At 49.3% G+C, this 21766-nt stretch overlaps 2 protein-coding genes across 4 annotated transcripts in view; one reads left to right on the top strand and one right to left on the bottom strand.

The window, feature by feature from the left end:
• LOC133356795 (uncharacterized) overlaps window positions 1-21766 on the bottom strand; it is a 492315-nt gene that overhangs the window by 141554 nt on the left and 328995 nt on the right. The window lies entirely within an intron of this gene.
• The window catches only part of LOC133356660 (sushi, von Willebrand factor type A, EGF and pentraxin domain-containing protein 1-like), a 75040-nt gene that overhangs the window by 46475 nt on the left and 6799 nt on the right, over window positions 1-21766 (top strand). For 2 of the 3 annotated variants that reach the window (XM_061574290.1, XM_061574291.1), the window contains 13 exons: window positions 974-1050; window positions 1422-1619; window positions 2777-2870; window positions 2961-3037; window positions 3847-4044; window positions 4741-4834; window positions 4925-5001; window positions 5187-5384; window positions 8353-8565; window positions 10392-10485; window positions 11401-11480; window positions 13258-13365; window positions 13564-16086. In XM_061574290.1, coding sequence (XP_061430274.1) covers window positions 974-1050; window positions 1422-1619; window positions 2777-2870; window positions 2961-3037; window positions 3847-4044; window positions 4741-4834; window positions 4925-5001; window positions 5187-5384; window positions 8353-8565; window positions 10392-10485; window positions 11401-11480; window positions 13258-13365; window positions 13564-13979 — 1924 coding nt within the window. In that variant the 3' untranslated portion in view covers window positions 13980-16086. Of the gene's footprint in view, window positions 1-973; window positions 1051-1421; window positions 1620-2776; window positions 2871-2960; window positions 3038-3846; window positions 4045-4740; window positions 4835-4924; window positions 5002-5186; window positions 5385-8352; window positions 8566-10391; window positions 10486-11400; window positions 11481-13257; window positions 13366-13563; window positions 16087-21766 lie in introns of those variants that run through there. The other variant, XM_061574292.1, reaches the window with a different exon arrangement.

Consider the following 21766-nt stretch of genomic DNA (forward strand, 5'->3'; position numbering starts at 1 on the left):
GCGGATCCCTCGCTCTTATCCACACAGGGGGAAATTTTTGTCAACGATTCCAAATCACTCGTGCCCTCACCCGTGCGATGGCCCGGGCAATACCGAGAGCGTAGCACTCCGGGAGGGACTTGTCTTCGTAGAGGCGTGGATCGTACAAAACGTTTGCTGCCGCTCGTGGTCGTTTCCTCGAGTCCAGGGGGTCGTCAACCTGCAGCTCCGTGACCCGCCATCTTGTATTCACCCCATAGTGCGTTGCGGATCTTGAATTATTGAGTTCGTTTTGTTACCGAATTCGCAACAAAAATTTGTCTCTTCTCGTTGTTTTGGTTGCTGAGCCTTGGGCCAATCAAAGCAAAAGCTCAGCCGAAGGTTTGTTGTCCTTCTCCGCGCACATCCAATGAGCACGGTCGGCAACGCACGGTGCGAAAGAAGTTCAACATACATACACACATATGTATATCTGAGTTGAGGTCATTTATGGACACTCTAAAATGCGCCGTGGTTGTTGAAAGCGGTGCGAACATGTCAGGCCATGCTAGACGAGCTGTCACCCTAAGTTAATTCACAATCGCGATATTTACCAGCTGACTCTCTGTGCTTGCAAACTGAATATGTCGTAAGACTTTTAGCATTACATTCTGATGTAAAGCTTTCGTGACTGCAGGGATTCATCGTCTTGGTTCTTTCGGTAAAGTCACGTAGAATGGAAATAATAAAATAATAAAAATAAAACATAAAACCGAAACGTCGTGAGAATTATTTTATTATGTTTTATTTTTATTATTTTATTATTTTCATTCTACGCGACTTTGCCGAAAGAACCAAGAAGACTTTAAGCATTATCCATTCGCATGGAAAAAATTGCTAAGGCAAGCTATGCTTCATGTCTGACGATATATTTATCTTGTAAAAACAAGACCGGTCGCTAGTGTATGCGGTATTGTGTTTGGTAAATTAGCTTCCAACAATGTTGTTGTTTTAGTTTCAGACTGGAGGGCGAGAGCACGCTCACCTGCCTAGAGACTAAGGAGTGGTCGTTCCTGCCTCCTGCGTGCGACCGTGAGTTACTCACTCTCTCTCTATCCCGTCTCCTTTACAGGGTCTTTCTCACTTCACATGCACCACTTTCCTATTTGTGCAAATAACCATGAACTCGATTTAAAGCTTTCGTGACTGCAGGGATTCATCTTCTTGGTTCTTTCGGTCGTGAGAATGATTTTATTATGTTTTATTTTTATTATTTTATTATTTCCCTTCTACGTGAATTTACCGAAAGAACCAAGAAGATGAATCATGAACTCATTTACGAATACGGGCCAAACTGTTGTTCTGAACATTAACTGCAGTACATTTCCAACGGTTTGGTTTTGAATGATATTATCAGGAGGAGTGAAACGTGCAACCATGATTCTATTTCTTCGTCCCTTCAGCGTTCTGCGGAAAACCACCTCCACAGCGTCACGCACAGCTTGCCATAGCTTACGACCGCAGGGAACTCTACCGCGTAGATCAGTACGCGTACTTCTACTGCGACGAGTACTACAGGTCTCCCTCACCTGGCTTTTACCTGACCTGCAAGCAAGAGGGTGGCCGAACGACTTGGGACACGGATCACCGGCGGTGCAATCGTAAGTGACGCAGCGGATGGATTGGCGAGGGACGTCCACTCTGGCATTGACATTTCAATGCTCCAGCGCTACATTGCGGGAGCTTAAATCAAGTTGACGTCTCGGTTCTTCCATTCATCGTGGGCTGCAACACGGTGCAAAGGGAGTTGCATCACGGGCTGCAACTTGCAACATTGTTCAGCATTACGCTTTTACTGCTGATCAATCAACAGGGTCGTGATTTGTTGACATCGCAAGGTCTTGATAGGATCACAGTGGCAACTGTCGGCAACGAGATGGTGCAGTTTTCTGAATGAATGTGTGAGATTTTTGAATAATTAAACAATACATAATATCAGCAATGTAGTTGTTTTATACCTTGCCATATTAAAGCAATGTATTGTTCAGTATTTGAAGATATCAACAAAGTAACGTGTGTAAGAGTTGCATATCCAGCTGACCTTCATGCGAGCCACAGCTCAGCGGAGAAGAGTCACCGTAATTCTCTCCGACCTCATTGAGCCCCCCGCAGTGACATCGCATGGCACGACTGCATCACACCTCTGATTAGCATGGTTGCTGTGCCGGATTCAGCTAGTGCGGGGCCTGTAGCATATGTTATAAAGGGGCCCTAAATAAATAAAAACACGTAAATATGAAAACACAACATTTTAACTTACATAGTAAAGCAATTGTATTTTTTCATTTGCTATACAGCCAGATATTACGACAAATCGCTAACCTGAAACACCCAGTCGTTCGTAAAAGTTGAAGGCGGTATAGTGCTATAGTAATAAAGCAAGTGCAGAATCACTGAACCGGAATTGATAGCTTGAAAGCGGTTTAGCGCGGGGCCCTTGAAAGTGCGGGGCCCGTAGCTACAACACGTGCAGCTACTACACATGTTGTAGCTACTACACGTGTTGTAGCTACTACACGTGTAGTAGCTACTACACGTGCGGCTACTACATGTGCCGCTAACTACACGTGTAGTAGCTACGACAAGTGTAGCTTCTACATATGTAGCTACTTTTGCTACTACGATAATCCGGCACTGCACGGTTGGCTACGTACGGTGTGAAAGAAGTTCAACATACATCCACGCACGCATCACGTTGAGTGCACGTGAGTGCGTCAAGAACCCGATAGCATCCACGCTTCTCTCGTTCTGTTCACAGGTGAGGAATGCGAGCGCCCTGATCAGATTCCCAACGGCAAGTGGGAGGGGAACGTCACCACTGGCAGCAGCATCACCTACTCGTGCGACGAGCAGTGAGTGGAACGCTCGGTGCACACACGCTCGGCTCCGTCGTTCGTTCCGCACGCCTCTGAACGATGACTGTGTTCGCTCGTCGTGTTTAGTTTCAGGCTGCAGGGCAACAGAACTCTGGTTTGCCTCTACAATCATCAGTGGTCATCATCGCCCCCCGCATGTAAACGTGAGTAGCTCTCTTTCACTTCGGTTCACTTCCAATAACCCCGTTCCTGTAAGCCCCAAGTACCACGAACTCGCGTTCGACGACCAGGCTAACTGTCCTTCAATACGTTCACAATTGGGGGCCAGCCATTCAGTACGTAGGCATGGAGTGGGGAGGGGGGGTGAAGCCTCGACAATAATTTGTAGACATTGGCCTTCAAATGAGTTAGAAAGTCCGGGCGGTGGACTAACTGTTTGCTTAAACACGTGAATATTATTAATCCTTGGTCGTTTCTGCGTGGATTAAATATCGGCCGTTCTATAGGATTCGGGGGGGGGGGGGGGTGCGTCAGGCGAACATACGCAGGTGGGGGGGGGGGATGTAATAAGTCCGCGTGCGTACAGGAAGGGGGGGATGGGTCAAGTTTTGACAGATCTTTGCGTGCCTACTCAATGGATGGCCCCTGTTTGTTTCTAGATTTGAAGCTTTCGTGACTGCAAGGATTCATATTCCTAGTTTTTTTCGGTAAAGTCACGTAGGTAAAAAATTTAAATTAATAAAAGTAAAATAAAAATCAAATAAAAATCACGACGTTTCGGAGGCAACACAAGCTTCCGTCTTCAGGTGGAACCGTCACAGCCACCTGCAGACAGAAGCTTGTGTTGCCTCCGAAACGTCGTGATTTTTATTTTATTTTTATTTTACTTTAATTAATTTTCATTTTTTTCCTACGTTACTTGATCGAAAAAACCTAAGAATATGGCTCCTGTTTGGTTTCGTATCGGAGGCATGGAAAGTGATCCCACGATTGCGTGTCTCCGTCTCTTCAGCGTTCTGCGGCAAACCACCTTCACAGCCCCACGCGAAGTTTTCTCCAGTGAACGACGACAAACAGCAGTACTTCGAAAACCAGACGGTCCACTTTGACTGCGACGAGGACTACAAGTCTCCGTCAGATGGGTTTGACTTGTACTGCAGAAGAAAGGGTGACATGATGGCTTGGGATGCGGACCACAAGCGGTGCAACCGTAAGTGACGCAGCGGATGGATTGGCGAGGGACGTCCACTCTGGCATTGACATTTAAATGATACAGCGCTACATTGCGGGAGCTTACATAAAGTTTACGTCTTTCCATTCATCGTGGGCTGCAACACGGTGCAGAGAGAGTTGCGTCACGGGCTGCAACTTGCAACATTGCTCAGCATCACGTTTCTACTGCTGCCCACTCAACAGGGTTGTGATTGGTTGACATCGCAAGGTCTTGATTGGATCACAGTGTCAACTGTCGGCAACGAGATGGTTGCGGTTTCTGAGTGAATGTGTGACGTTTTTTGAATAATTAGACGATACATAATATCAGCAATGTAGTTATTTTATACGTTGCCATATTAAAGTAATGTCTATTGATCAGTATTGAAGATGTCAACAAAGTAACGTGTGCAAGAGTTGCATATCCAGCTGACCTTCATGCGAGCCACAGCTCAGCGGAGAAGAGTCACCGTAATTCTCTCCGACCTCATTGAGCCCCCCGCAGTGACATCGCATCGCACGACTGCATCGCAGTGACATCGCATCGCACGACTGCATCGCGCCTCCGATTAGCACGGTTGGCTACGCACCATGCTAAAGAAGTTCAACATACGCACAGACTCACATCACGTTGAGTGCACGTGAGTGCGTCAAGAACCCGGTGGCATCCACGCTTCTCTCGTTCTGTTCACAGGTGAGGAATGCGAGCGCCCTGATAAGATTCCCAACGGGAAGTGGGAGGGGAACGTCACCACAGGCAGCAGCATCACCTACTCGTGCGACGAGCAGTGAGTGGAATGCTCGGTGCACACACGCTCGGCTCCGTTGTTCGTTCCGCACGCCTCTGAACGATGACTGTGTTCGCCCGTCGTGTTTAGTTTCACGCTGCAGGGCAACAGAACTCTGGTCTGCCTCTACAATCGACGGTGGTTATCATCGCCCCCCGCATGTAAACGTGAGTAGCCCCTCTTGTCTCCTTCACTTCGGTTCACTTCCAATAATGCCGTTCCTGTAAGCCCCAAGCACCACGAACTCGCGTACGACGACCAGGCTAACTGTCCTTCAGAATGTCACAACTGTTTGGTTTCGTACCGGGGGCGTGGAAAGTGATCCCACGATTGCGTGTCTCCGTCTCTTCAGCGTTCTGCAGCAAACCACCTCCACAGCCTCACGCGAAGCTTTCTCCAGCGTATGACAACAAACAGCAGTACTTCGAAAACCAGACGGTCCACTTTGACTGCGACGAGGACTACAAGTCTCCGTCAGATGGGTTTGACTTGTACTGCAGAAGAAAGGGTGACCTGATGGCTTGGGACGTGGACCACAAGTGGTGCAACCGTAAGTGACGCAGCGGATGGATTGGCGAGGGATGTCCACTGGCACAAAGTTCATGTCCTAAACGCTCGTAGGTGAAGAAAGGGTACGTTTCGGCAGGCAAACATGGGCCCTTAATTCACGACGCACATTCTGGCTTCAGTTTGTACGTATGTAGGACTCGTACTCGGATTGTCTTTCTCGTCCCGTTTATTTGCTCCTTAAGGTCCACACCTTCTCCTCATCACCGCTCCATGGCCACCCGTTCGCTCCGCCATGCCATCCGCCATCAACGCACTCTAATGTCCCTCCGTTCTCTCTACAGCTCTCCCAGGGTCCGTCGCTCCGCTGCTACCCTGTTCCGTATCTTCTCTGATGCACTGCTACCACTGCTACCCCTCACTCTGTCTCCTCTATCCGCTGCTACCGTACTTGACCTATCTCTCTCTTCCCACTGCTACCGTTATCGTATTCTCTTATTCCTGCTCTCCGCTATTCCGGGCACCATCACTCCAGCTCCCCATCGCTCCAGCTTCCACCAAGACTCCAACCAAGACTCCCCCAAAAGCTCTCGTCTCTCTGTTGCGCTGTGCCTTTTATCCCCGCATCAATTAGTCCCTATTAATTATCTCACCCCTCGGCCCCCAGGCCCCCAGCCTCACGTGACTTTGTTATTGCCGCCAGAGCGGCGCCACTTGTTAATCACTCACCCTCTTAACCAATCACTGGCCTGTGTCCCCGGTTGCCCTTAACACCTGTTACGCCACTTAACGCGTCTCTTCTCACGCCTCAGCAACAACAACATCGTCCTCAAATACCCCCCACTGTACACTTGCTTGTCTACTTAGCAACAGACCCACAGAGCGCGTGGCGCGTGTATTCCAGGTCCTACACGTATGTTGGAATGCGTGTATGTTAAACTCCTTTTGCACCGTTCGTGATAATATAAACGGAGGCGCAGGGGAAGGACAAGAAACTAAACACAAAAGCAGTGATAATTGTTTTTTACCCTTTTCACTGGCAACAAAACTGACACCCTTTTTACAAGGAATCATGTTTGCATAGACCACAATACCTGCAGTCATAATGCAAACAAAAAACATAACTCTGATGTATGCACTGTCCTTGAAGTTGATTGGTCCACACCCGAGACAGCTTTCCTTAGAGCCTAGTCTCACATGGTGTTGGACCATGTGATGCAAACATGACTCCTTGTAAAACAAAAAGATGTCAGTTTTGTTGCCAGATAAAAGGGTAAAAAAACCAATTATTATATTTTTTACTGACAAATGAGGTTCCAATGGGACAAAAAGCAGTTTTAAAGAAATACATTTTCAATCTAGATGACTTAAAGTGCATAGCTCCAGTGGCTTCCGAATATCGGAAGCTTCTTTGTCATCTAATGTGAATGTTTTTGTTCTTACTTTTTATTGACACAGATGTGTAATTTAACAAAATCTTCAATATCAATTATTCACTTTTGATTTAATTTTCTGGTAACGCCACATATAGTGACCTGGCAAAATCTATGTCGTGAAACCCTCCACCAACCGGCGCATAGCCAAAGTAATTAGTCATGCGCGCAAGTGTTTAAAGGGCCAAATTATTATTGTTCATTATTGTAAGTTGACGAACAATTCTCATAGCCAGATGTAGCAACGAGATATGATGGTTCACTCAAAACTATGCAAAGGTTGTATTTAGAACAAGATCTAGGAAGTCAGAATGTCACCTGACCTGGCTTCTTAAATCGGTGTCATGACCTCACAAGAACAACCAATCTGACGTAAAGGGGCCGTCCATAAATGACGTCACGCACCTAGGGGGGGCGGGTCAGACATTTGTGACGATGTGTGACGAGGGGGGGGGGGTTGAGAAATGTGACGTCACATCAAAATGCGCAACTTTACATAAATATAGACAACACGTTCTACTTAATTAAATAGACTTTTTAATAAATGTTTTCTCCTACAACATCAGAGTGCAGCGCCACATTAAATACGCACTACAATGACAATAGTTTAAAGCCATTTGAAGCATGTTTTATATTTGGGGGGGGGGGGGCAGAGCTTTGCGACGTCATATTTGAGGGGAGGGGGGTCTGATTTTTTGTGACGCCGTGTGTCGAGGGGGGAGGGTCAAAAATCGTCTTAAATGGCGTGACGTCATTTATGGACGGCCCCAAAGGTCATGGATCAGCACGGTTGACTATGTACGGTGCGAAAGAATATACAAAATAAAGATAGGTTTTTACTATTTCTGGCAATAGAACAAGTATTGAAATAAATATTGTAATGTTCTAACACCAAATAGAAACCTTTGTGCAACGAATCATGTCTGAATTAACCGCACACAGTGCTTGTGGTGACCGTGCAAACAAACATTCTCTGATAATTGTCGCGTTCTCTGTCCTGACTGCCACTGGTGGCACCAGGCCAGTGCAGGCCAATCAGTGCGAGAGAATTTCTACATACGGACACACATGCAGTATTCCACTCTTTAGAGGGTCTATTGTTCTAGAATGTTTCAATTATGAGCAGACTCAACTATGTTTTGTACAGAATCTCATCTCTATAACCTTTTTATGGCGTATTTAGACTTTACATACCTCACAACTAGCTAGCTGTATATATTATATGCGAATACATTTTGATGAATGTCTCATCTGGATTAATTCCGTATGCAAAAAGCCAGCTGACCTTTCTACGCAAAAATAAAAAAACTTTCTGACCACGTGCCTCTACTGGACATCTGTGAAAAAGTGCTTCATAGCTCCTCGAATTTTTCCCACAGTCTAAATAAAGATTCTGATGCCGTGTCTAGGGTGGCAATTGAACGTACGTACGTTGAACTTCTTTCACACCGTACGTAGCCAACTGTGCTCATCGGAGGGGCGGGAAATTGATCCCGAGTTGAACGTTGAAATGCGCGCGATTAAAACCCACACTTTTTGCAATTTGTGTTTCTTGCAACAATTTTTTCTCCCCGTCAGCATCCGTGTGCGGCCCGCCTCCTGACCAACCTCACGCCAAGGTGAAGATTCCCGCCGGGCACGTCCACGGCCGCCGATACGACGTCCACGAGTACGTCTACGTCGCTTGCGACGATCGCTTCAAGAGCCTCGCCGGCGGATACTACATGTCGTGCGAGAAAGACGGCAGTGGCGCAGCCGCGTGGTCCGTGGACAGTTACCTCGGGTGCACACGTGAGTACGCTCCCGTGCGGCACCTCGCGCACGCGCGGACACGTGTCACGCGATGCCGGTGGCGCGTGTGGCGCAACTGTGCGCGCGGTGGCGGTGGTGGCGGTGGTGGTGGCGACGGTGGTGGTGGTGGTGGTGGTGGCAGCAGTGGCGGCGGTGGCGGCGGTGGTGGTGGCAGTGGCGGCGGTGGCGGTGGTGGCGGTGGTGGCGGTGGTAGCGGTGGCGGTGGTGGCGGTGGCGGCGGTGGCGGTGGTGGTGGTGGCAGTGGTGGTGGCGGCGGTGGTGGTGGTGGTGGTGGTGGCGGTGGTAGCGGTAGCGGTGGCGGTGGTGGTGGTGGCGGCAGTGGTGGCGGTGGTAGCGGTGGCGGTGGTGGCGGTGGTTGCGGTGGTGGTGGCAGTGGTGGTAGCGGCGGTGGCGGTGTTGGCGGTGGTGGCGGTGGTAGTGGTGGCGGTGGCGGTGGTGGCGGTGGTGGCGGTGGCGGTGGTAGCGGTGGCGGCGGCGGCGGTGGCGGCGGTGGTGGTGGTGGCGGTGGTGGTGGCAGTGGTGGCGGCGGTGGCGGCGGCGGTGGTGGCGGCGGTGGCTGTTTGACTGTCGCGTGGAGGAAACGACGGTGCCGGAATTTCGGTCGACGGGAATTTTGCGAAATCACCGAGTCCACCGGTGTTCAGATTCCTTCCAATGCCGATGGCACATCGCACCAACGGCGTGCCACCGGGTGACATCGCCGAGCACGCCACCCCACCCGTCCTCTGCAGTATATTTTAATAAGTGGACGAGACGCTCCCATTCCCTGTATCTTTACCTCGACACAGGGTAAAAGTACTTTTGTTATCAGAGGTCACCAGCCACACGTCCATGTGTGTGTGCGTAACTTCTGCAGCATTGCTTCAACACAATCAAATGCCGGACCGCTTTCAACTTTCAATGTCTCATCAGGTCTGGTTCCTTAATTCTGCTACTTATATTGGCCACAACAACGATGACGCCAGTGGGAGGTGGCACCCCCCCCCAATGATCCGATCAAAATTCATAATTTCCATCGGATCATTGGGGTTTATTAGTAATAAATCGGCATTTGCGACCCCCACTGCCCCCTGTGTAGCATATTATGACGTGCCAGGGACTCGATGAGATGATAGGACAATAGTCTGAGTGCATAATTGGCAATAAGTAACGTCAAAGCGGTTATAAGTGACTCACGGAATTGTGCGCAGTTGCGTCTACAGTCCACGACTTCCCTGGAGGCATCAACACCTTCAGCGAGCGCGATGCCGATCACACAACGCGGTTCGAATTCGACCCTCGATCGATGGCTGCGCCATCGCCGCACACGCATCGAATATAAAGCAAGGGACAAGTCCTTACTCACTAACAACTCCTCTATCATTTTTCATTGCTGGAGGGGTTGCACCCCCCTCCTACCTGAAGATCCTGGCTCCGCCATTGGATGGCTCACGATTGTTTTTTGCGGCGTATTTCAGGGCAGTCAGCAAAAAGTGAAAGATCCTCGCTAGCTCACGGCGACAGTAAAAATAAAGCCAGTTATTATTTTCGTGACCACTTTCTGCCCCGCCCCCTCTCCCCCCACTGCCGAGGCCTACTATATAACCTCGTGCCACGGCAGATCTCTCGCCTACTTCAGCAGTTGTTTCTTGCTGTGGTTGTCCCACCTGATGACGATTGCCTGCGTTGCAATTGAAACGTCGTGATCTATTATTTTTCTACCCACGTGACTTTACCGAAAGAAGAGTATGGATTCCTGCAGTCGCGAAAGCTTCAAATCGAGATTGAGCACCGTTTTCTTTTTCTATGCATCTTTGACCCACCAGCCGAACTGTGCTATGCGCCCGGGGAAGTTGAGCACGGATTCTGGAGCGGAAACATCGCTCTCGGGGGCTCCATCGAGTTCTCGTGTCAAAAACAGTGAGTGAGTGATGCGCCCGTGCCCCTTGTTGTACCTCATCGACTTGCGCAGAGATGTGTTGACTGCTTATGCATTTTCTAACTTGTATTCTCCACGACGACACTGTGTTGGCGAGCAAACGAATTGTAAATGTTGTAGTGGGGTTACTCTTCAACACACCCGTGTGCTGTACTAGTAACGAATTTGGCACGTTCTGTTTACGTGGCAAACCTTACTAATTGGCTGTGTCGGGTGGTGGCGGGTTTAACGACACATTTATATTTCGAGTTAAAGCTTTCGTGACTGCAGGGATTCATCTTCTTCATTTATATTCGCGCGATCTCACACAAAACGCCTATATAATGGATCCTATTGGTTGCGAAAGCCGACGTGTTAAACGTTTCTTATCTCAACGTTTTTTCGAGAGTGCCTTAACCAAGGCGCTTTACAAAGACTTAGCAACGGTGCAATGCGCGTGAACGTAACGGAGGAGAAGAGGGCGAATGAAATAGATGGGAGGAAGCAATGGCGGCGAATCTGTGACGCGTGAAGTTGGTGAAAGCGAAATTGATGACAGCAGATGATGATGAATGGATTGAATGAATGAGTGTTAGCCGAGTCATGATAATATTAAGTGGGAACAGTGGCAGTGGTGGTGGTGGTTATGAGGGGGAGATTAAGGGGGGGGGGGGGGTCGGTCGTGGGGGTGAGTTGTGAACACTAAGTGTGAGTTCTGAGTGGGGAGTGGACACGAGTGAGTGAAGGTGACTGCTTCGTGTGGAGGGGAAGTTGGTTCCGCTGAAGGGGGGCGAGAGGAGAGGAAGAGCGAACGCGCGGACTGAGCCTTCGATTCGTTGTCCGTGCTTGTGCACCGCTGCCGACGTAGCAGCAGCAGCAGGAGCATCGTCCGACGAGTTGTTTCACTTCTTCTGCAGCTTCACCTTGCGCGGAGCCAGCAAGCTGACCTGTGACCCAGCCACGAAGAAATGGTCGTCGACAGCTCCGCGCTGCGAGCGTGAGAAACCGCCGTTAAATCCTCCACCTTTCAGAACGCGCGTGGGCTTCGAACCTCGCGGGACGCACGCACGCACGCACACACACACGCACGCACGCACACACCCACGCACACACACGCACGCACACACACGCACTCACACAGGCACACACACGCACACACACATGCACGCACATGCACGCACGCACAGGCACGCACACACACACACATGCACGCACATGCACGCACGGACGCACGCGCACACACACACGCACACACACACACGCACGCACACACACGTACGCACACGCACGCACGCACACGCACGCACACACACACGCACGCACACACGCACACACACACGCACACACATACACGCACACATGCACACGCACGCACTCATGCACTCACACACGCACGCACACACATACACGCACACACACACGCACGCACACATGCACACGCACGCACTCACGCACACACGCACACACACATGCACACGCACGCACACACACATGCACACACACACATGCACACACACGCACACACGCACGCACACACGCACACACACACACGCACACACGCACGCACCCACGGGGACGGTGCAGAGGAGCGAGGCGTGTGTGTGCGTGCGTGTGACGAGAGAAGCCGCGTCCACTTTAAGACGGAATAGAAGGGGAAGCTCTTGAGCCTGGGCCTAACGGTGAAGTCGGCAGTGCGGGTGACTGGCGGAACAGGGTTCTAGACTGTAGGAACAGCAGAGGAGAAGGGGTTTTTATTGAGTGGAGTTTGACCGAGGGCTTCACCAGCAGACGCGGGTTGATGGAGTCGGGTTAGATGCCAGGCAAGGGCGTAAGCTGCAGCAAGACCGCTTCGATCTCAAACTGGGTGGTGTTTTGGCTACGCACAGCACTCGCAAGCAGACGTTAAATCAATGAACCCACGTCCGTCCTTCCGTCCGAAAGTCAAAATAAAACATTATTCTACAACCTATGGGCTTTGGGACCAATATTGTCCAGGAGGATTTTTTTGTATGCAAGCTGTATGCTGGTTTCACCACTCCACAATACAGGTGTCTTGGGTTAGATTGCGTAAATATGAATACGAGTACAGATTGTAAATGTTGTGGTACTCAGATTGTAAATGTTGTGGCTTTGCTTTCTAACACACTGGTGTTGCTGTACTCGTGACGAATTGGCCACGTTCTGTTTACATGATAAACCTTACTAGTTGGCTGTGTCGGGTGGTGGCGGGTTTAACGACACGTTTATATTTACGCGATCTAACCCAAAAAAACTCTATTATGGTGGATATTGGTCACTAAAGGTCTCCTACGAGGTGTTAAAGTGGTCCCATCGGCAGTGCCCGGCATATTAAACAAACAATGCTGAGTCGCACTGGCCTCTGGCACCCAGGTGTTACACGTCATCCGTGGAGACCTTTCTCAGCACAACAGCCAGATTCGAGATGAAAATAACTCCTGAGCAAAATATCAGCCAGAGGTTCAACTCAGCCCATCATCATCATCATCACACTGGCGTCAACAAATGAGTAACCGTTTGTGGGAAGTATATGGAGGTCTGACTTTGAGTTGGGAGGTGGATTCCACGGCCCTCACCATAGGAATGTGGAATATTCACAGTTGGCCTAGAGCTATAAAGTGATGAGCATAGCTAAACGCCGATGTTGAGTGGGAGATGCTTTGGCTTGTGACTCTGACCGGTAATATTGATCCAGGAGTAGAACGGTGGCCTTCTCTCACAATGGATAAAGCGGCCGTGGCGTCTTTCATTCACAGAGACCTCCAACGCAACGCAGAGTAGCAACCACAGCGTGGGGGAGACACCTCGCCAAGGCAGCCCCACTCGAGGCCCAACTCAGAGGACGTCGTCGCCAACGCACGAGGGTAAGGTGCCATCCGCGCTACTCAACAGAGCTGCGGATGAGACTCTTGTCGCTATCCGCACGCACACACACACACGTCCGTTTCGTTTTAAGAGCCGCATTACAGATACAGAGGACTCCGTGTGTGCGTTTCGAGTCTTTTCTTTTTTTATCCGAAAACATATTGAAACCTTGCCGAGTTAATCTTTTGTCTCCGCAGCCAACAGCACGGCGCAGGTTCAACTTCCCTGGGGTGAAACTGTGTCACCCAATCAACCCATGTCACCCAATCAACCCATGTCACCCAATCAACCCAGGCCAGCCAATCAACCCAATCAACCCAGGCCACCCAATCAACCCAGGCCAGCCAATCAATCCTTGCCACCCAATCAACCCAGGCCAGCCAATCAACCCAATCAACCCAAGCCACCCAATCAACCCATGCCACCCAATCAACCCATGTCACCCAATCAACCCAGGCCAGCCAATCAATCCAGGCCACCCAATCAACCCAGGCCAGCCAATCAACCCCTGCCACACCATCAACCCTTGCAGTCCAATAAACCCTTGCCGCCCAATCAACCCTTGCCACCCAATAAACCCTTTCCAGCGAATCAACCCTTGCCAGCCAATTAACCCAGGCCACCCACTCAACCCTTGCCGCCCAATCAACCCTTGCCACCCAATAAACCCCTGCCACACCATCAACCCTTGCCACCCAATCAACCCAGGCCAGCCAATCAACCCATGCCACCCAATCAACCCCTGCCACACAACCCTCGCCACCCAATCAACCCATGCCACCCAATCAACCCATGCCACCCAATCAACCCAGGCCACCCAATCAACCCTTGCCACCCAATCAACCCAGGCCACCCAATAAACCCAGGCCACCCAATCAAGCCAGGCCAGACAATCAACCCATGCCACCCAATCAACCCAGGCCACACAATCAACCCAGGCCACCCAATCAACCCTTGCCACCCAATCAACCCAGGCCACCCAATCAACCCAGGCCACCCAATCAACCCAGGCCAGCCAATCAAACCATGCCAGCCAATCAACCATTGCCACCCAATCAACCCAGGCCACCCAATCAACCCTTGCCAGCCAATCAACCCATGCCACCCAATCGACCCATGCCACCCAATCGACCCAGGCCACCCAATCAACCCATGCCACCCAATCAACCCAGGCCACCCAATCAACCCAGGCCACCCAATCGACCCAGGCCACCCAATCAACCCAGGCCACCCAATCAACCCAGGCCAGACAATCAACCCAGGCCACCCAATCAACCCAGGCCACCCAATCAACCCAGGCCAGCCAATCAAACCATGCCAGCCAATCAACCCAGGCCACCCAATCAACCCTTGCCACCCAATCGACCCATGCCACCCAATCGACCCAGGCCACCCAATCAACCCAGGCCACCCAATCAACCCAGGCCAGACAATCAACCCAAGCCACCCAATCAACCCAGGCCACCCAATCAACCCAGGCCAGCCAATCAAACCATGCCAGCCAATCAACCCAGGCCACCCAATCAACCCTTGCCACCCAATCGACCCATGCCACCCAATCGACCCAGGCCACCCAATCAACCCATGCCAGCCAATCAACCCAGGCCACCCAATCAATCCATGCCAGCCAATTAACCCTTGCCCCACTATCAACCCTTGCCACCCAATCAGCCCAGGCCACCCAAGCAAGTCCGTGAGGAAGCAATCGCAGGGATTTCATGTTTTTTGTTGCGTCTCGGTCCAGAGGGAACTGCACACCTCAGACGCACAGCAGCGGCAGTGCGCGGACGATGGACGCGGCTCCTTTCCCCGTTGCGTTGCATTTCAACTTCCACAATTAACTCCGCGTTCCTGACGTTGGTGATTGTCTGAAACGTTCTGACGGTGTTTAACGTGCCACGCAGTTGCACGCGGAAAGAAAAGGTGTCCGTCGTGTGAAGGCGGTGCGTCAATAAATGAAGCGCGCAACCTCTGCTCGGATTGGCAATTGTCGGCGCAGGTGGCTTCTGCCGAACTGATTTGAATGTGAAATGGTGAAACACGGTAGCGGTAATCCAGGCCCAGTTACACGCGGATAAACGGAATCTGCGATGCTTTCGTTTCACCGTAGCTGGCCTGTAACATTGCAGGGTTCAAGTTGAGTTTTCTTTAGCCCAGGAAAGAGTCCAGGAAAGAGTCTCATTTGCAAGAGGGGACCTGGGTCACAAAAAAACGACAAAGTGCAACAATATGAAAACGGAGTACACCTGCGGAGGGAGCGTGCCAAGCGGGGCGTCGCCACCCACGACACTCGCTGGCGAGGATAACGGGCGCGAGTTACTGACAGCGGTGGACCGGCGGTGGCGTCTGAAGCGGTCTATACGTAGCGGTGACGCGGGGGGAAAGCGACGGAAGAGATTTAAAGAGACCCTGAAAGTGACACAAAATCGGCAAACGGCAGAAAGATGCGACAGTGTGTTTGACGAGGGAGCGGACACTTATTTATTTATTGATCAGCTTCTGAGCAAAGGGGCGTTGGGAAGGAATTCCGACTTGGAGCGGTGCAGGAGAATAAGCAACTGTGACGAAAATGAGTCTTGAGCAAATGTACAGTTAGGGCCGTTCATTCATCTCGCCTGTCATATTTGACAAGGTAAGGCCCTCTGAGCTACAGAATTCTCGATTTGAAGCTTTCGTGACTGCAGGGATTCATGTTCTTGGTTTTTTCGGTAAAGTCACGTAGAAGGGAAATAATAAAATAATAAAAATAAAACATAAAATACAATTCTCACGACGTTTCGGCCACAACGCAAGCAGCCGTTCTCAGGTGAAGAACAGGGCTGTCGGAAAGACAGCGTCTGAATGAACACCACCAAGCTTGGCAGCGTATATTTAAGCTGGGTTAGAGGAGGAGGGCGCCTTGACAAATGCAAAATTCTGTTGATATGCAAATTCCTTTGTCAAGGCGCTCTCCTCCTCTAACCCAGCTTAAATATACGCTGCCAAGCTTGGTGGTGTTCATTCAGACGCTGTCTTTCCGACAGCCGTGTTCTTCACCTGAGGACGGCTGCTTGCGTTGTAGCCGAAACGCCGTGAGAATTGTATTTTATTATGTTTTATTTTTATTGTTTTATTATTTCCCTTCTACGTGACTTTACCGAAAGAACCAAGAAGACTACAGAACTCTTTTTCTGGGAATCGACCTGGCCACAAATGATAGCTCAACGAAGCGGCTTACCAGCCAAACGCGTGATATCCATTCTAAATGTGGAGAGGAAAACCGGAGGACCCGGAGAAAAATCCACGCGACCACGGGAAGACGGACACGCAAACTCCAAATATACAATAAGTGTCAGGGTCGGGATCAAATCCACGACCCCCTGCATACCAGGCGAGGTAGTTAACATCTTGCCACTGGCCCAGATGGTACTCTGGTCAGGGCACTTGACGCGCAATCTGAAGTTTATGAGCACAAATCCCAGTGGGGTCACCTGGCGCTCTCTTCCCTGCTTGGGTCACAAACGTCTTACTCAGAGACCTTGTTATGTGGTTCTCGCTGGCAGAATGTGGAGTTTGCACCTAGAGCCCCATTGTTGTTTTAGAGCAGGAAGACCCTTTGACCCGGCCGTGAGGGTTTAGTTGTGTCGCGTTTCAGTGCCTGATGCGCGTGACGAGCTGCAAAACGAGCGGCTCTCTCCTGTGACGTCAGCGTGGCGCGTGACCAATGAGAGTGGTGCGTAGCAATTCGTTGCTCGCCGTTGTGGAGCATTCTGGGTGATACATGCGCATAGGCCGATAGGGGCGCCGTCCATAAATGACGTCACGCGATTTTGGACGGTTTTTGACTCCCGCCCTCGTCAGACGGCGTTACAAAAAGTCAGACCCCCCCTCAAATATGACGTCACAAAACTGCCCCCCCAAAATGCTTCAAATTGCTTTAAACTATTGTCATTGTAGTGCGTATTTAATGTGGCGCTGCACTCTGATGTTGTAGGAGTGTTATAAGAATTAGTGGTGTTACAACAATTAATGTTGCGACATATTCTTGGTTCTTTCGGTAAAGTCATGTAAATCGAAAAAAATAAAAAAATGTTATGACAATTCAATATTTAATTAAAGTTGCGCATTTTTATGTGACGTCACATTTATCAAACCCTCCCCCCCTCTCGTCACACATCGTCACAAATGTCTGACCCCCAACCTAGGTGCGTGACGTCATTTATGGACGGCCCCTAGATTAAAACTATAAATACATGAATGTGGGGACACGCGGTTTCCGAGTGAGGTAGCTGGGTTCGACTCCAGCTCGTTCAGAACGCAGCTGCGAGGGTTGCTACACGCCACAGGGACCGTCCATAAAGGACGTCACGTTCCTAGGGGGGGGGGGGGGTCAGACATTTGTGACGATGTGTGACGAGGGGGGGGGGGGGGGTTGAGAAATGTGACGTCACATCAAAATGCGCAACTTTAAATAAATATAGACAACACGTTCTACTTAATTAAATAGACTTTTTAATAAATGTTTTCTCCTACAACATCAGAGTGCAGCGCCACATTAAATACGCACAACAATGACAATAGTTTAAAACGATTTGAAGCATTTTTATTTTTTGTGGGGGAGGGGGGGGGGTAGAGCTTTGTGACGTCATATTTGAGGGGGGGGGGTCTGACTTTTTGTGACGCCGTGTGACGAGGAGGGGGGGGGGGGGGTCAAAAAATCGTCCAAAATCGCGTGACGTCATTTATGGACGACCCCCTTGTCTCTGCGCTGGCTTAGCGGTCAAGTGCCGAGTGAACTCCGAGATCCTACTGCTGATTGATGAGCCTACAAGGCTCTCGGTGGGTAGTTCACCCCACAACATTTGCAGCCACTGATCCCATCGTCATTCTCCAACGAGGTTTCTGAGATTACTCTTTGGTTCTTTCGGTAAAGTGACGTATAAAGAGAAAATAATAAATTAAATAATAGCATACGACGTTTCGATTGCAACACAAGCAATCATCATCAGGTATAAATGAAATAGAAACACAAATCTAGTATACTTAGAAATGGAATGTAATACAACAGAGAGTCGGATAACATAACAGTCAACACCCTACCTGGTTGATTACGTTCTTCCTGAGAATGCTAAATTTGAGAGAGAGATAAAACACAGAACCAGAGACATAGACAGACATATAAGCAGACAGATATCACAGAGAGAGACAAACATAGGCACACAGAGAAACCACGCCTCTGTGTCGAGGCCTTAAATAGAGGGGGCGGGGGCGGAGAGACAGGGGGGGGTTAGAGAAATTAGCATGTCAATGAGTGGCACGGTGAGTTACACGGTGCAAAAGCTTGGGAAAATTAGGAGACCTGGGGAGACACACTGAATTAAATTACCTAGCAAAATTTCGAAATGTAATGTAATGCAACACAGAGAGTCGGTCAACACACAATTAACGCATAGCCTGGTTGATTACGTTTTTCAAAGATTGCTAAGTTAGAAGTTAAGTGTGAAATTTTAAAGAGAGAAATTAAGTTTGAGGTTTTTGAGACCTTGGTTGAGATCGCCACTCAACGACAACAGCGACACCGTCGCTGGGGATTGAACTCAGGTCATTATAGATGCACGTGAAGCGAGCACTCTGCCATTGAGCTACATCCCTACCGTTGGGCCTCGGATTAGTCATGAAAACGAATCGTGAAGATGTGACTCTAACGTGTCCTGTCCCAACCATGATCATTTCAAACGACAACAGTTGTATCTTAACTTGTGTAGCATCGCGAAAGCTGTTTTTTATACACATTAGGGGTTCATATTCTTGGGTTTTTTCGGTAAAGTCACGTACGTAAAAAAATAAAATGAAAATTAATAAAAGTAAAATAAAAATAATAAAAATCACGACGTTTCGGAGGCAACACAAGCCTCCGTCTTCAGGTGGAACCGTCACAGCACGCTCGCTGTATCAAGTAAATGAGAAGTTCCAAGAGATCCGACCCCGTATATATACTGGTTGAGGGGGGAGGAGCCAGGAAAGGCCTCTGGATATGAGTTTTTTTTATTATTATGGTAAGGTTGGTGCGGATGAAGCTACGGATAGTCTACATAACAAAGGACTGAGCCCTTCAAATCTATAACACATTAGGGGGTTGGTCATGGGCAGACGGCCTTAATTCTTGACGTGAACGGGCACAAGAACGATGAGCAGAAGTGAATTCCAGCAGAGAATTAGTAACCAACCAACGAGCAGAGGTTAACCGAGTTTGAGTTGATTTGATGCGCTGCACAGATAGCCCCGTTTAGCCAATCGCCCTGCTGTTTCACGAGGGAAATCAGTGGTGTGTGAGTACAGCAGCAACACATAGGCAAGGACATGGATAGAAGTGAGAGTTTAGACCAGGGGTCCTCAAACTACGGCCCGCGGGCCACATGCGGCCCGCCGAGGACATTTATCCGGCCCATGGTCACTAATTTGGCTGCAGCTTGTGAGCACTGATTGGGCTGCGCTGGTGAGCACTCATTGGGCTGCGGTGGCGAGCACTGATTGAGCTGCGGCGGTGGGCACTCATTGGGCTGCGGCGGTGGGCACTCATTGGGCTGCGCTGGTGAATGGTTCAATGGGCCAATTGACTGGACTTGCCCCCCAGGCCTAAGGCTGCCAGCCCTCCCCTGGCTGTGCTTGACTGGCTCTCCCTCCCTCAGCTCCCTCACTTGCCCCTCGGCTCCACTCCCAGTGATATTCCTGTGTGCTGGGGATGTAGATCCCCAGCACACCCACCGCTGAGTAAATGATAGAGGGGTAATAACAGAGTGATCTCTGATCTCTGGAGGCGCTGCCTGCTGTTTTCCCGTGCTGGTCAGTGACAGACAGCCGAAGAGTAGGAAACCCAATTTAAATAACAGTAAGTGCATTTATATTCTGATTGCTATTCAGTTGTATGAGGTTATATGTTGTATGTTGTGTAAGCCCCGGTTCATACTGTTGCGATATCTGAGCAGTGCGAGTTCAGCCATATGCTTGTATGGCTGAACTTGCATTAGATTCGGAAGAAAAAAGGCACATGTGCCTTCTTTTTTCCTGCAGTGGAATCGGATCGCATGGGTCTTCTCCCGCATGCGATCAGATTTCTATGCGAGTTCGCAGATCGCACTGCGATCTGTGACCAAAACTGCAGGTGTAATTAACTTTTTAATGGCACCCGCACCAGTGTGAGCTTGGGGTAAAAGCGGAGTTCCCCCAATCAGACTGCATTGATGGGCAGTGCAGTCTGTATGTCTCTGTTTGGGCAAAGTTATTGCTGGTATATTGTTTTTGTAGCGCTCTATATATATTGGTATTTTACTAATAGCAATTTTGACTCCCTAGGCAACAATGATGTCAAGAAAGAGAAAAATTGACTCGGAGTGTAGGATATTCAAAGAACAGTGGACTTATGATTACTTTTTCATGCAGTACAAGGAAAGAGCTGTTTGTCTGATATGCCAGAATATAGTGTCTGTGTTCAAAGAATACAATTTACGTCGACACTATGAAACTCAACATTAAGATAAATATGATTGTTTGGTCGGAGAAATGAGAAAAGATAAAATATTAAAACTGAAAAATACATTAACAACTCAGCAAAATACTTTTGTGAAGCAGAAGCAGCTAAATATTTCATCACTGCGAGCAAGTTTTCAAGTTTCCAAGCTAATAGCGTGCTCTGGCAGACCATTCGTGGATGGAGAATTTGTTAAAGAATGCCTTCTTTCTGTTGCCAAAGAGATGTGTCCAGAGAAGGCCGATTTATTTAGTACAGTGAGTCTTTCACGGCCTTCAATTACACGGAGGATTGAAGAAATGGGAGACAATTACCATCAGCATTTGCAAAACTCCACAAAAAAAAACTTTCCTATTTTTCCTTGGCACTCGACGAAAGCAATGATGTTCGTGATTCTGCACAACTTCTATTTTTTATTCGTGGGACGAATGACTATTTCGAAGTCACAGAATAGCTTGCTGCACTGCAAAGCATCAAAGGAACAACTACAGGAGAGGATATCTATGAAAAGGTTTGCCAAACTGTGAATGGTTTGGAGCTGAACTGGGCTAAACTAGCCAGTGTGACAACTGATGTTGCTCCGAGCATGGTGGGGTCTAAGAAAGGAGTAATTGCTCGCATTAATCAAGAGATGGACAAACATAACCATTCTCATCCAATAGCCATACACTGCCTCATCCACCAACAAGCGCTGTGTAGTAAATCACTGAAGTGGGACTCTGTTATGAAAATTGTGGTATCTTGTGTTAACTTCATTAGAGCTCATGCACTAAACCACAACCAATTTCAGGAATATCTGTCTGAGCTAAATGTTGACTATGAAGATGTTCTGTACCACACAGAAGTCCGTTGGCTGAGTCCAGGGAGAGTTTTGAAACGTTTCTATGACTTAC

Source organism: Lethenteron reissneri, chromosome 55 (genome assembly GCF_015708825.2).
Source record: "Lethenteron reissneri isolate LAM-NWPU_2019-01 chromosome 55, ASM1570882v1, whole genome shotgun sequence".
Taxonomy (NCBI): domain Eukaryota; kingdom Metazoa; phylum Chordata; class Hyperoartia; order Petromyzontiformes; family Petromyzontidae; genus Lethenteron; species Lethenteron reissneri.